The sequence below is a fragment of the Lytechinus variegatus genome, chromosome 15, assembly GCF_018143015.1.
Source record: "Lytechinus variegatus isolate NC3 chromosome 15, Lvar_3.0, whole genome shotgun sequence".
Taxonomy (NCBI): domain Eukaryota; kingdom Metazoa; phylum Echinodermata; class Echinoidea; order Temnopleuroida; family Toxopneustidae; genus Lytechinus; species Lytechinus variegatus.
Genome location: NC_054754.1, coordinates 14168391 through 14184309, shown reverse-complemented (window position 1 = coordinate 14184309; position 15919 = coordinate 14168391). Strand labels below are relative to the sequence as shown.

The 15919-nt window shown below is 38.4% G+C and overlaps 1 protein-coding gene and 1 long non-coding RNA gene across 5 annotated transcripts in view; one reads left to right on the top strand and one right to left on the bottom strand.

The window, feature by feature from the left end:
- The first annotated feature begins 3 nt into the window (after positions 1-3).
- Positions 4-15919, top strand: part of LOC121428915 (centrosome-associated protein 350-like) — a 34557-nt gene continuing 18641 nt past the window's right edge. Inside the window, exons 1-14 of one of the 4 annotated variants that reach the window (XM_041625802.1) lie at positions 4-90; positions 3095-3224; positions 4494-4537; positions 5016-5159; positions 5680-5737; positions 6021-7813; positions 8306-8570; positions 9013-9216; positions 9532-9801; positions 10241-10428; positions 10701-10826; positions 14561-14711; positions 15256-15488; positions 15726-15817. In XM_041625802.1, coding sequence (XP_041481736.1) covers positions 3131-3224; positions 4494-4537; positions 5016-5159; positions 5680-5737; positions 6021-7813; positions 8306-8570; positions 9013-9216; positions 9532-9801; positions 10241-10428; positions 10701-10826; positions 14561-14711; positions 15256-15488; positions 15726-15817 — 3662 coding nt within the window. In that variant the 5' untranslated portion in view covers positions 4-90; positions 3095-3130. Of the gene's footprint in view, positions 91-111; positions 131-3094; positions 3225-4493; positions 4538-5015; positions 5160-5679; positions 5738-6017; positions 7814-8305; positions 8571-9012; positions 9217-9531; positions 9802-10240; positions 10429-10700; positions 10827-14560; positions 14712-15255; positions 15489-15725; positions 15818-15919 lie in introns of those variants that run through there. The other 3 variants (XM_041625801.1, XM_041625799.1, XM_041625800.1) reach the window with 3 other exon arrangements.
- LOC121428918 lies at positions 1179-2646 on the bottom strand. The gene is made up of 2 exons (XR_005971855.1): positions 2234-2646; positions 1179-1968 (listed from the first exon to the last, which is right to left on the bottom strand). It is a non-coding gene; the product is annotated as an uncharacterized LOC121428918 (long non-coding RNA).

Sequence of the window (15919 nt, the reverse complement as noted above, 5' to 3'; positions counted from 1 at the left end):
ATCAACTATCGTAACACCATCCGAGAATCAGCAAAAAGGATATATCCCACAATGCATCATTTGCCCCTCTAATATCAAGATGGCGTTTGGGTGAGTATTTCCGTGTAGTTGTGAATACGTACATTTGAATGTGAGATTTAGTTGTCGTTCAGACACATTCCATCTGTTTTTTGATAAATTTCTGTCGATTTCAATGTTCTAGAAAATGTTGATGATTAATTTGACGGTTAAATTTCATGTTTGATTTAGAATTTTTGTAATCAAACGGACTCGTGTTGTGTTGTTTTGAAACTGACTGGACGCGTCTGTGACTGCTGTGGCTGCAGTGCAGTGCAGTACGGTATCGTGTGTGGGCCTATTGATTGGCAATTGCAAATGACTCGCTCGGCAGCAACGGGCAGCTCGCCGTTATTTTTTCGGACGCCTCAGCCACAGGCGCACTGCAGTATTATGAATATGAGTAGATATAGATCTAGACTGTTGAAAAAAAAGTATTATACAGTCATTGACAGTAGAGTTAGGGGCCTTATCGTGGAATTTGTCACCTCTCTTCTTCAGACTTCAAGTGTGTGTGCGCTTGTTGTGTAAAAAGTCAATGAGAGTGGAAAGAAGAGCTATATTTTGTGTGATATTTTTTTTGTTCTAATCTATAATTTCTGTGTCAGCAAAAAACCCCTGGAAATTAGCACACAAGCTTTTCAAGGTTAGACTAGAGCTAATAATAAGAATACATGTAAGAGCTTTTTTACATTGAGAATCTGCAACTTATGGAATAGCTTTTCCTGAGCTTGTAGTAGAGTCTAACAGTAGAGGCGCACGGCCAATATGGGAGACTCTCTCCAATAAGGGAGACAATCTCCCATATTGGAGACTTGCTTTGTAAAAGAACAAAAGAAACAACACCAACAAAAACATGATTTTTTCGGCAATATCGTGAAATAGGTGTCCAGTTTCCTAATTCCCCCGGACACTTACCAAATGAAAAACATGTCCTCCTTTATTTAAGGCTCAGTTTCGGTTCGCCGCGATATGTCTCCCTCTACTCGTGTACTCGAGCTCTCAATCTCTCGTCTGATATGATGTCATCATATAGCTTTATTTAGTCGCTCGTGCGCATGTATGTAAGGCTTGCTCCTTGCTAAACCTTGTTAACTCAGGTTAACTAGTGATTTATTTTGTTTTGGTGTCCTATTTCACGACTATATTAAAGCTTGTTTACCCTTGTTAAATAATGTATTTTGGTGTCCTATTTCACGACTAAATTAAGGCTTGTTAAACCTTGTTAATTGGTGGTTGGATGTCAATGAGAAATTACGTGGGGAAAGAGGTGTCCACTGTGTACAAGTCTATGGAGAGTTTCTCCGTGCGTTTCTACAGACTGGTGTCCTATTTCACGAGTAAATTAAGGCTTGCTAAACCTTGTTAACTAGTGATTTATTTTGTTTTGGTGTCCTATTTCACGACTATATTAAAGCTTGTTTACTCTTGTTAAATTATGATTTTGATTTGTATTTTGGTGTCCTATTTCACGACTAAATTAAGGCTTGTTAAACCTTGTTAATTGGTGGTTGGATGTCAATGAGAAATTACGTGGGGAAAGAGGTGTCCACTGTGTACAAGTCTATGGAGAGTTTCTCCGTGCGTTTCTACAGACTGGTGTCCTATTTCACGAGTAAATTAAGGCTTGCTAAAACTTGTTAACTAGTGATTTATTTTGTTTTGGTGTCCTATTTCACGACTATATTAAAGCTTGTTTACTCTTGTTAAATTATGATTTTGATTTGTATTTTGGTGTCCTATTTCACGACTAAATTAAGGCTTGTTAAACCTTGTTAATTGGTGGTTGGATGTCAATGAGAAATTACGTGGGGAAATAGGTGTCCACTGTGTACAAGTCTACGGAGAGTTTCTCCGTGCGTTTCTACAGACTGGTGTCCTATTTCACGAGTAAATTAAGGCTTGCTAAACCTTGTTAACTAGTGTTTTTGGTGTCCTATTTCACGACTATATTCAAGCTTGTTCACCCTAATAAATAATGATTTTCATTTGTATTTTGGTGTCCTATTTCACGACTAAATTAAGGCTTGTTAAACCTTGTTAATTGGTGGTTGGATGTCAATGAGAAGTTACGTGGGGAAAGAGGTGTCCACTGTGTACAAGTCTACGGAGAGTTTCTCCGTGCGTTTCTACAGACTGGTGTCCTATTTCACGAGTAAATTAAGGCTTGCTAAACCTTGTTAACTAATGATTTTACTTTTAATTTTGGTGTCCTATTTCACGACTAGATAAAAGCTTGTTAAACCTTGTTAAATAATGATTTTAATTTATATTTTGGTGTCGATTGAAAAACCGTCCCTAGCTGTAAAAGTCGTTCAATAGAATATTGTGTGAGGAGCAAGGAACCAGAAGCGACTGCTCTGTGTGGAGAGTTTCGCATCGGGAACAAAAGGTTTCGCATCAGATCTTTTGAAAATTGTTGAAGCGAGGATTTCTTTAGAATATCATGGTAAGGTAGATCCCGGTTCAAATAAGTGTCCAGTTTCCTAAAGCACGGAATGGCCATTTTTTCCACCCAAGCTTTTGTCCCACTGAGGTCAGAAGCCCATTTGTTTTGTGTGTGGATGACAACAAAAATCCTTATAAAAACAAAAGTAGATGGTGAAAAGGGGTAATATTTCATTAGGAATCTGCTTATCACATTTTTATTTGCCGCCAAGGTAATCCTTTTTAAGCAAATGTAAACAAAGAAAATTGGTCTCCCAAACTGGAGACTGTCTGTGAAATTGGATACCCAAATTCTTCATAAAAGTTTCTGATATTGGAGATAATCTCTCTCATTGGAGACAGTCTCCAATATTGGCCGTGCGCCTCTACTGTCTAAGGATGTATTACAATTTGAAAAAAGCCATTGATTTAGTGAATAATACAAGTGTTTTTTTTTTTAGATTCATATTCCTGAAAAGCAAATGATTTGATGTTGATTAACAATTTTGAGTAAAAAAAATGAATGAATGATTGAATGAGTGAGTGAATCATACAATATATTAGCAAATATATTTAGACTCATGTTCCTACATTGTATGTTTCTTTTCAGACATGATAGGTGATATAATGTAGTTGGTGCTTTATTATGGCCAGTACAACAGTGAGAGCAAGGCGGGTAACTGAGCCTACTGTAGTCCAAAGACATCCCTTTCAAGTCGATGATGAAAAGCCACTTGCAGGTAAGCTTGCCAAATTTCAATTACCACTTGTTCCCTATTTCGTTTTGACCTTTACATGGGTTTTCTTCGATACAGCTAGACTCAGAAGTTAAAATATGTTTGCATTTACCTGAAGGCAAATTCACAACAATGGTTTTGTTTGGTACCACCCTGTTTTTTCCAAATGCTACATGCATGTTAACTTAAGTTTATATACAGTTGAGGCCAAAAGTTTAAAGACACCCATGGAATTCAGTGAAATTTGTTCACTTGCCAAACATCGTAAAATTTACTATATCTTCATAAATATAAATACTACGATGATGAAAGAGCATATTTAGCTCTTTCATGTGATTGGGATGCGGTTTGGATTAAAGTATATTTCAGGTGGAATTTTCTTTGAAGAAAAAAGATATAAATATCAAATCTATGATTTATAATATACATTTTCTAGTATGTATGTCACCATTGAATCAAAAAGTGTAATCTGGGGCCCGTTGCAGAAAGAGTTGCGTTTAAACGCAAGCAAAGAAATCAATCTCAACTCCCAAATGTGCGCTGTTGATTGGTTGAAAATCAAGTTGCGCATGAGTTTGAGAGTTGCGATTGATTGCAACGGGCCCCAGAAATGTTTGTCTTGAGAAGTAACAAGCACAAATATGAAATGTTTGTGCTCAAGTTGTTACTTTTACTTGTCTAAAATATGAAGATTTCTGGGGAAAAAAATGACACCTACATACTTTTCAGCTCCTGATGACAAAGCTGTGTGATGAATGGGCATGACATACTCATTTGTTTGATATCAAATTTGTCATGATAACACAAATATTTTTTAAGACACAGTAAATTTTATGATGTTTGGCAGTGTCAACTTTTCTTTGAATTTCCTGGGTGTATGTAAACTTCTGGCCTTGACTGTATGGTTTGTTTTGACAAATGAAGATGTATCTTTCATTTCAAATGACAATATTGCAGTTCGTTGAAAGCTGGGATTTTCTTTATTATTGATCTAGTGAATATTTATTATACAATTTTTTCAGTTCTATGCCACAGAATTTCCTTCCTGTCATTATACATTTATTTTATGGGGAAGGGTTGAGATGAAATGGTACTATAATCCTGTTGATAACATGCCATTAGTTATCTACATACATGTAGTCTCTTCCATGGACCTCTATCTTGTTACAAGTAAATGTATGGTGTCTTGTTACTTCCTTAACGTTTTGTAAGAATTTGAAGCCTTTTCCTGTCCTCAAAGTTAGTACCTTGGACTTTTATATTTTTCTTCAGATTTGGCTACAGCATGGGACAATATCACAGAAGCAAAGTCAGCTGTAAGTTTCACTTCCTTATGTATTTCTAGATAATGGTGTAATTACCGTATATAAATTGTAGACTTTTTATCCTGTTGTATTGTCACCCTTTCTCAGCCAGAGTTTTTTTTTTCATGGCAAGTACTGCCAATTGAGGCCAATTTTCACTGCTTGAATACGGATCAGTGCAGATCTCAATCTAATGCAATCTTATCTATGTAATCTCATTTGAATTGCCAGCAGTAAATAGTCGGCATGTAAATAGAAAAAAAATTGTAAAAAGTAATGTGCTTTAATACAGGAAACCTATCAGCATTTTGATGGCATTGAAAAAAAATATCTTTATCACCTTTCTGTAGATATTTCCCCCCATTTTTCCAAAAACTGAGGTGTGGTTTATTCATAAATCATAACCATGTTTATTTATGACCATGTTTATTATGTCAGCATTCAATCAGCATATTTGTGCAGTAAGAATATTTGTTTTATTTATAAACAGTTATATCGAGCTGAAGCCCGCATAGAACACCTTGATGATACTTCAGGAAGCCTCCTAGAGCCAAGGCATCCTACAGGTGCACGTCTACCTGTAGATTCTGTACCGTCCATGGAAATCAGATCAAGCCCTACATGTACTTCAAAGGTTAGTGAGCAAACAAATGTCCTCCCACCTCTAAACGAGTTAATTTAAACAATATTGTTGGTATCTCTACTTTGTGCTAATATGCTACATATGTGGCTTTAGAAAAAAAAAATAGGATTACAATGTACAAAAGTAAATTTCACTAAACATGTATTATAATATTTAGAGGTGTTTCATTTTATAAAAAACCTATGAATTTTATCATTTTATGTTACAGCTACAAAATAATACAGGGTTCAGTTACTTCAGTCGATATCACACCGGTCACATTTTCCAAATTCCTTGACCTTTTAAAAACAACCACTTGCTACCAATCTTTGCATAATGATATACAATGATAAATCACAAATGTTGGACTGAGATTATGTTATGGATTATTGTCAAGTCACTTTCTAGTTTGAATTTGGCAAAATAGAGGGAATAGTTCTTGGTTTCGTCAAGCTGATAAATTGGAAAGTATGTTTTTCTTCACCCATAGTTAGCATTTTCTACCACTTTTCTTTATCGATAATTTATGCAGGTTCAGAAGACTAGGAAGCATCCATATGAAAAGCCCAGAAAAAAGGTCACCATTAAAGGTAAGTCATAATTTGTAATTAGTAATTAGCAGTGAATGTGTGAAAGTGAAAGTAGTTTCCTTCAGTGATTCATTAATTTCTTAGTAATACAGTACTACAAATGGGGTGACTTGCAAATGATTAATGAATTTACAATATCATTACCATAGTTTCACTTTCAATTTTATATTCAGACTGGTACCGGTACAGGTATATGTTTACAATCGTTCAAAATGCTGCTGTAAATTATTGTGGATCATGTTGTCCTTATTAATGTTTGATTTGGTTTTATTTTTCATAGAAGACCTACAGCAAAGGAGGGATTTGGAACTGTTTCCTCCCGATCTAACAGCAAGCACAATACACTCCCAGCGATCAGGCTCCCAACAACCAAGCAACATAACTGACAGTGCAATCACAACTCTTAGAGACACTACAGTCAGCAAAAGTATGAATCCTCAAAGAGGCACTTCAGCACCAGACCGGCCGAGGGAGACATCCAGCAGGGACATCCTCGGAAATGGTTCTGCAAACCTGTCCATAGGCAGCAGCTCGGAGATCAGAGTCTTGAATGATATCCGGACTCCTAGCCTTGTTCGTCAGGCATCTACGGTTGAAGTGTCACCAGGTTTAAGAGTGAGCAAGGACTACATCCCTGCCTATGACAGGCTGTTCGGGGATAATCCTGTGATGAAATTGAGTCAGGACAAGGCAGCATCCTCTGTGGCTTATACCCCAGAGAACAAGTTGCTGCTTCAAATGATATCCTCCAGCACAAAGACTAAGGATCCAGCAATGCTTAATCACATGGACAGATTGAGAGAACGTGTGCAACAGCAGCAGTTGGCAGCAGCAAGGTTGAGAGATAGGGATCCAGAAGCACAGAGAAAGAGACATCATGAAGGGGATCCAGTCCGCATAAATTCTGAAAATGAAACTGATTTCTTGTTGGGTCTTCATCCAAAAGTGCCTGTTCGCAAGGTGGCTTCTGCTCCAGCTGCACCTGCATATAGAGGTTTTAATCAGGCAGAGGCACGCTTCCAAATAACAGATGGTAGGATAGTTACCGAAGATCAGCTGAAAAGAAAAACGAGCAGGCCAAATGAGAAAAATCAAGGACAACTGCCTGTTTCCAATCAGTCTAGAAATAGTGCAAAAACTATAGCATCAAAGCCTCTACAACCAATACACAGACAGACAGAAGATAATCAAATGCATAAGAAGCCCCAGAAGCCTGTTCGTAAAGTCCGTAAAACTCCTCTTCCAACTACGAAGCCAAAGAAACCAGAACCTGCACCTGGTGTCAGTGCAAGGGCATGGCGGGAGGGGCAGAAAACCGTTAACAAGGTGCTAGGACCTCCACCAAAGGTACCTAAGCAGACTATCGATACAGTGCATACAAAAGACTCTACTTCTGAAAAGGTGCAAAACTCTGAGGCTCCCACAGACAATGTTGGGATTCACACAGATGATGAAGTTGATAGATTATCAGAGCATCCTATTGAGTCTGACAACGATAGTAACGTTCACCAGCAGCCAGAAGGGCAAGCTCCTATTGTAGGACACTTACCTGATGAAGCCCATGAAGTCTTAAATGACTTGCATCTCGATGACTCAGATGATGGGAGAGACTCATCCCCTCCCCCAGCAGAGTCCAAGTCTAGCAAAAACAACAACAATGTACCAAGATTGTCACGGAAAAAGAAGAACAACAGGTCCAAATCAAAAGACATGAGCAACAGCTCTGCTCCAGTGCAGAAGTTACGGCACTATGAAGCTGAAGAGGTGCAAAAGTACATGGCTAAACAACGTTTGGAGAGACGGAGAAAGCTGCAGGAAGATAAAAAACAACGGTTGCTACAAGCAGAGAAGAAAAGGGAAAAGTTGCAAGATTTATATAAGAGACAACGTGAGAATGCCAAGACAGCCAGTCAGAAGGGAGTCGGGAGTTTTGAAAGGATACCAGTGGATAATGGAATTAGACTCTTTGATGAAACATTCAGCAAGGGTCAAGGTTCTATGCAGCAGCACCAACAGCGCATTGTGAGACCAGCCACCCTTCAAAGGAATCACCCATACCAGGAAAACCATAGAAAGGTGAGTGAATTGTGTAATCGTAATTTAGAAAAATGATTATTCCTGAATTAATATTACAAATTTTCATCAGGCTTTTATTCTGTCATAGATTGGATAGTTTTAAATGATGTAAGGGTTTGATTAATGAAGGGACTTATGCTCTCATATTTCACATAATGGAAGTAACTGATATCAAAATTAGTAAAGTGTCATTGGCAACAGGTTTTGTGATGTGAACTTTTTACAAAGCTCAGATTCAATTGTGTGTTACTATTTTCGATGCACATTTTCACAAATGAATAGAATTAGAAAAGGGATTTTACTGCTCTAAGTCCCCCCATGTATCTGTCAACATTGATTTTGAATCAGTTGCTAAATCAGGCTGTTTAGTAGCCATTGAACCAAAATCCCTCTGTGGGTAGAAAGAATTGTATAGTTTAAAAATGCTGACATCACTAATATATGTTAAAGTCTAATTGTATCATAATTCTGCTAATGTTAATGTCTCTGTAGATTGACACGACTGGTTCCGACAAGGAGAATCGTGCCTTCTGGAGCACTTCCAGCAGCGACAGCTCACTTCGCTCCAGCCCCCAGACTGACCTGTCATCCTCCACCCCTCAAGAACAACAACCTGGGGTACCTGGCTTCCAGGACCACCAGCAGCATCAGCAGGATATTGGGCGGGACATCGTCTTGGAACCTGTGAAAGAGGAGGAATCACTGCCTGTGATAAGAAACCAACTCAATGAGAATGCAAAAAGGGGAGAACAACCTGGTATGTAGAACAATTTCATTTGCCTGGGAAAAATTGGCTAAAGCAGTTTGTTTTGGGATGATGTGTGAAGTCTGTTCAGCTGGTCAAGTAAAAGTATAAAAAACAAAGAGGAAAAAATACAAAACACATCGTTCCATACTCGGCCAGCTATATTCCCTTAGTTACTCTGTTACAGACAGTTAGCATATTTGAGGCAGATGTTTCCTAAATGTATTCAGCAGTATACAATATTTCTTTTTGGTAAATGTTAAGGCTACTGTAGCTGTACAGAGTGTATTTAATGACTAAGGTAGTATTGATAATTTTCTTACAATCAAATCCTTTTGACCAAAATCAATTTTCTGGGATTGTGCTATTTTCTTATACCTCAATTACTTTTTTTTGCAAGATAGTTGGAATGTAATAATCATTGTGTTGTTGACATTGCATTGTTGCTTTGCAGCAGACAAGGCAGCTGCTGTCACTGCTCCTAGGCCCAACCCAGCCCCAAGCCCTGGGAAGCCCCGTAGCAAGGCAGAGCGGATAGCAGCACTCAAGGCTACTGCTGCAGCGCTACAAGGCAGGCTAGAGGATGAAGTCAGGCAACTCACTGGGGACCTCTCCAACCTGGCTGCCAATGCCCTGGCACCAGGCCAGTCCAACCAAGGTAAGCATTTTCATTATATATAAGTCATCTTAATATATTCAAGTACTGTCATAAAGTACTTGAACAATTATGTGCATCTTATGTTACCGGAATGTAAAGTGGGATAAAGCTGTGGATTTTATTGTTAGCAACTAACTTCATCCTAACTAGTCCAGGAAGGGGGGGAGGCAGATTCCTTGGTCCAAGTAACATGATATTACCATCAAACTGTTGCAGGAATAAGCTATTGGTGTACACCCCCATGAAGATCTTGCATAGTTTGACACAATCCACTGTAAAAGTAATGTTATTCACCATCTCGTATCTCACCAACAGCTTCAAGGTCACCTTCGAGCCGTCCAGTGGATAGATGGGCCTATCCTATACCAGGGGTTGCTGCACTGCCTAACAGTAGCTTATCACCACCAGCCAGACCAGGGGTACCACCCGTACCCACCATCAGTAACCAATCACAATCGGCTACCAAGGCAACTGGTGTGAGGTTCAGCGAACCAGAGCCTACCTCTCCATTGGACAAACTCACCAGGCATCAGAAAGTAGCTGGAACCAACCAGGATTTCAATGTCTTCAAAGGGGAGCTGCCAGGTTGGTTATTTGAAGAAGAAAATCATTCTTGATGTAAAATGTTTATATAATATTGCAATAAACATTTTCACCATACCCCTCTGATTCCTGTGTTTGAAATATGTATAGTGGTTTTGCAGATGATTCTTCCAAATTGGAAAGATGTTATTGAAATGAAGTGCTTGCAAAAAACAAAAACAAAAATCACAAGATTTGCATTGATAATCCTGAAGAAATTTGCTCCCTAATGATATTTCGTGGTTGTACAATTAATTGCCCATCTAAAATTGCATGATTTATCTGATTATGTCTATGTAATACAAAATTCTTGTTTATGATGTACAACCAAATGATGGATCTTGAAAGCTTTTGAAGAGATGGACCCCAAACTCATCAACATTTCAGTCTTTCTTCAGTCTCATGAATAGCACAAATTTATCAACTGTTATTTTCCCTGAAGGTGTAAGAAGTCTCTTTGATCAGGCCCAGGAGTCTCAAGAGAAGAAGGCCAAGAGCAGTGCTGCCACCACCATCCAAGCAGCCTATAGGGGCCATCAGGTCAGGCAAAAGCTCCACTGGGAGCTACCCTCCGGGAGCACCTTGAAGGATCGCATCCAGGGCAGGAAAGAAGACGTTCCCATTCCACAGGTAGTCTATGATGCTCAGATATTTATGGCGCCCAATAGTTCATAGTATATTAAAGTGATAGCAGTCGGTCTGAATCACATACTCCATAGAAGTTACTGTTGAATACAAAGATATCAAAACAGTATCTTTCATCCAATGTGATAATCGATTGTAAACAAATTTTGATTATTTTTATGTCAAAATATTTTGAAAGAGATAATGACAAAGGTGGACAGTGGTGAGTGGTTTAAACGTCTAATGGTCTTTTTACATTTGTTTATTGTACCACGTAGATACGACTATCAACAGGGCTGTCCCTTCCAAATAATGTGCTCCAGTCTGATGGAGAGTCGCTCAGCGAGGGACCTTTGTCTGCAGAATCTAGTGAAGCAGAAGTGGACCAGGAATATACTCCAAAGGTAAGCTAGAAAAAAATGGCTGGGATTCAAACCCACGTCCCTCTGATTGCAAGACGAGTGTCGTAACCACTAGACCACGACGCCCCATTAAGGAGATGACATAGTAGGGGTGGTAGGTAGTATGACAGCAATAGTAGTAGTAGTAGTAGTAGTAGATGACATAGTAGTGGTAGGTAGTATGATAGCAGAAGCAGTAGTAGTATATGACATTGTAGTGGTGGTAGGTAGTAGCAGCAGTTTTAGTAGTAATAGTAGTAGTAGTAGTAGATGTAGTAGGTAGTGTGTGAATAGTAGTAGTAGAAGACGTAGTAGGGTGGAAGTGATTAAAAGAAAAAGTTTATTGAGTAGCAGGAGCAATAAATGTAGTCAATTTGGAAGTATTAACCAGCATCAGTGGTAGTAGCATTCATATTCATCTAGCAATAGCAGTAGTAATGAGACCGCACATCAATATGGGTGGAAATTCATCATGTGTCATGAAAAAGATTGTTGTCAAACATCTATGTCATGTCTACCACACAGGCACACACCCCCTTACCCTCCCTTTTTCCATTGTTCCATATCAAATCAAATGATGACATGCCCTCTTACATGGTATGACTCACCGCCAGCTTAGAGGGATAGGGGAAGGAACAGGTGTTTTTGTAAACATGAACTCAGACAGAATTGGCCTTGAGCCAGTGATTGTTTTGCCTGTGGTTGTATGCTGATCGTGTGCGAGATTGACTGCATGTGGGTGTGTATATCATTGCTGAGTGTACATGCCACAATACACGTTGAGACCCTGTTTTATCAATAACATACTGCCTCCATCCAATCATATTGGTAATTGGCTTTGTGAAACATGGTCCCAGATTCTGTCAAAGGTTTTGAATTGAAATTTAATGGCCCGTATTCTAAAGTCAGGTTTAACTTAGACCACGGTCTAACTCTGTGCTAAAATTATGGGGAGCCAAAAATTCAAAAATTCTGTTTATGTTGTATTTCATTTTTTATTCTTTTACTATTTTGTTTCCTTTTGCTTTCATAATGAGGAAAAATACTTTGGTTATCATTCCAAGACAATTATGAAAAGTTTGGGTGTCAAATGAGTCAATACATTGGATGTGTACTGTTAGGGATTGGTGTCCAAATTTACTCTCCATAGTTAAACCACAACTTTAAACTAGGGTTTATTTTAAACCCGAGTTTAGAATACGGGCCATAGAGTCTCAGGAAAGAAATAATGTAGATGTATGGGGAAAATGATTATGATGGTAGAATTGATATTGACACTAAACAAAGAAGATTCTGGTAAATCTATCTTAGTTCTTTGATGCAATGTACCAAAATTTGTTATCAATTGGGGAATGGAGATAACCAATCAAAACCTTAGAAGAATGATTGGTTACTACCCGGTACATCTATTCTGCCAAATTGGGATAGATCAGAAACCTTTATATCAGGGGTTCTCAAATGGTGGCGCGCGCGCCACTTGTGGCGCACCGAGCCTTGCGGAGTGGCGCTTGGGAGCCGGTATAAAAAATAAGGGAGAAAAAATGTATCTACCAGTAACCTGGCAATAAGGTTTTGGTGATCATTTTAATACAAAGAGAAAATAAAAACTCTTTACTTGACACTTAATTGCTAATTGATTTCCTCAAATTTTGTCCAATTTAGCACTCGATAATCCCGATAATGGAGAATCGATGGTGTTCTCATTTTTATTTATTCTATACGCTGTACAAAATTTATGTGCCACACAAGTGATTTGAAAATCCCATTTGTAGGATTTCTATTTCAAAGGCGAGAAATTTTTGCATTTCCAGAGTATACGTTTTGGTTAAGAGTTAAGCATAAATATGATATTCAAAGAACATCCTGATCATAAAAGATTATGAATTTGGGACATAACAAGCAGAAACTTTGTTTCCGAAGCCGATTAGAATCCGATGTTGCATGTATGCTCAGATGCATTGTCTGTCGTGATTGCCTGCATGCACTCTTGCTTAACATGAACTGAATGACTGATACTGCACATGAGTTGTAGAGAGAGAGGGGCAGTTGGGGCGTTGGTGCAGCGCAACGCCTAATTTTCAGCCCTTGCAAAATCGGGGAACATAGCTTCAACCACTGGCGTACAGATGGGGGTGGCGATTGGGGCCCCCAGGTGTTTCATGACTCTCCCAAAAAAGGAGAAAGGGAAAGAATAGGAACAGGAAAGAGTGGAATATTGTATAATTTTCTTAATATTATGTCGAAATATAGATATTTGTGTTGCAATATTTTTGCTTCAGTTTCCACATCTAGCCCCCTCATTTTTTTGTCTCACCTGCGAAGCAAAGTGAGACTATAGGCGCCGCTTTTCCGACGGCGGCGGCGGCGGCGGCGTCAACATCAAATCTTAACCTGAGGTTAAGTTTTTGAAATGACGTCATAACTTAGAAAGTATATGAACCTAGTTAATAAAACTTGGCCATAAGGTTAATCAAGTATTACTGAACATCCTATTAGAGTTTCATGTCACATGACCAAGGTCAAAGGTCATTTAGGGTCAATGAACTTAGACCATGTTGGAGGAATCAACATCGAAATCTTAACCTGAGGTTAAGTTTTTGAAATGTCATCATAACTTAGAAAATATATGGACCTAGTTCATGAAACTTGGACATAAGGTTAATCAAGTATCACTGAACATCCTGCATGAGTTTCACGTCACATGACCAAGGTCAAAGGTCATTTAGGGTCAATGAACTTTGGCCGAATTGGGGATATCTGTTGAATTCCCATCATAACTTTGAAAGTTTATGGATCTGATTCATGAAACTTGGACATAATAGTAATCAAGCATCACCGAAAATTTTGTGCAAGTTTCAGGTCTCATGATTAAGGTCAAAGGTCATTTAGGGTCAATGAACTTTGGCCGAATCGGGGGTATCTGTTGAATTACCATCATAACTTTGAAAGTTTATTGGTCTAGTTCATTAAACTTGGACATTAGAGTAATCAAGTATCACTGAACATCTTGTGCGAGTTAGAGTAGTATTCAAAGTCAGCACTGCTGCTATATTGAACCGCGTGATGCAGGTGAGACGGCCAGAGGCATTCCTCTTGTTTTTTTTTACTCATTACGCCACTTGCTTCAGCCAATAGATCTGGTGCAGAACAGTCTAAGCTAGTGGTATCATTGGTATGTTGTGAAAAAGTCACTGGTCATTTTTCTTTCAATATTAATATTGTGTAGTTTGTTGGCATTTGTATTTCTTCTGTTGATATTGATTAGAGCCCCTCTGTGCAATTTAAAAGGCATCATAAAATTTCTGGGGGCTCTGCCCCCTCGACCCCTACCAGGGGCCTCTGAACCCCCTCCGCTGATACATTGCTGGTTTGCGTAATGGATAGTGGAGCATTACAGATTCTCAACATGAAATGTGGCGCTTCAAAAAAAGTAATTGAGAATGGCTGCTTTATATGGTAGGGTTGTGTCCAAAAATTTTGTCATTTCTATCATCAACTCAGTGGGTTACCAAGCCAAAATTTGATAAGGCAATTGAAAACTGACCAATATGTCATAATCACTGAAAGTTAAAGACATTTTTATGCTTAATTAACAGTTATGTATTTAGTGTACATTTCAATTCATTTCAGTTCAGTATCATTTTATTGTCCACATTGAAATTTGTCTTGCTCACATCGTAAACATTTGTAATAAAACATTACATACTACATCCTCTTGTGTATAAATTTTCCAACAGTTCAAAAGCTTACCAACTCGTGCCCGACCTCAGCATCTCCTTGACAGCAAACAGACCAACATTAACTTTGGTCCCTCTCCCCAGGGGCCAGAAAGGGATGGACTAAGTGTGATCGACATCTACATGAAACGGTATCAGGAGGCTCAAAGAGGTGCGTGTAATACTGACTCTGTAACTGACAGTTGTGTAATTATAACTAAACATTGCATTTACAGTGGCATAACTGTTACAGTTGCAAATTTGACAATGGAAATGTATTAACACTAAACTATATCTATTTTTTTGGGGGGATTTTTTTTTTAATTATAAAGTAAATGTTTGTTCATTTCAAATCTTCTCACTTCTAGAGGTTGGTGATACTTTGATTGGCAATATATAACAAGTAACATTAAAAAAAATCCTTTTTCATTATCTTTTTCTCTGATATCCTCCCCCTAATATTTTATCATTTAGAATGCACAGGTATATGCTTATTCATACATGTAATGAAAAGCATTAGAAATTTATAAAATTTGTTTCTGCTTTCAGAGATAAGTAGCATGACAGAAAATACAATGTTGTCAAATTTGGCTTCCCATGGTAAAACTATAGATGCAAATGATAGGTAATTATAGTACACCTTTTTTAAATAAGCCTTTTACTCTTAAATTGAAACAATGGGTTCAATAAACTTTGTGTCTGCTCTCCCCTAACAGACCTTATGACTAGGCAGAGCGGACGACCTGTGAAGCAAGACAAATCACCCAGCCTACCACAGTCCTACTCAGAAGACTTCACTGGAGGAAGTCAAGCATCATCATCACACATCCACTCTATTCCACTGGACAGTCCAGAGTACAGCAAGACAGGACGTAGCCCCATTCCCAGTTCCTCTTCAGCTGATAATATCTCCCAACTCACCACTCCAAGGTCTAAACCATCAACCAAGGTAAAGTCGTGTTTGTAGTCTCAATTCCTGTCCAAAGAGGCTGCCTGCTCATGATGGTGATGATCTTATTGGTGTGGGTTGTGTGTTTTTATTTTCTTTTCAAACCATCATTACTTAGTCAGAGTGAACCTGAATACATTGGTTCCGTAGATGCTTAGTTACAGCAATCATACACGCTTTTTTAGCCGTGGGGATAAATGTGACTCATCATTAAGCCATTTGTTTGTTTTCTTTCAGGATACTGTGACAAGCAGACCTCCAACCGGTAGATCAATATCATTACCTTCACCAAGGGACACTTCACATTCCTTTGCAGACAGTTCACACAGGTGAGAAGTGAAAAGTCAGTTTGGAGATGAATGAGCTTAGTTGCAGTAAACATTTGTATTTGGAAGATGAGATTTTGTAAATTAAGTTTTGTGAAATATGTA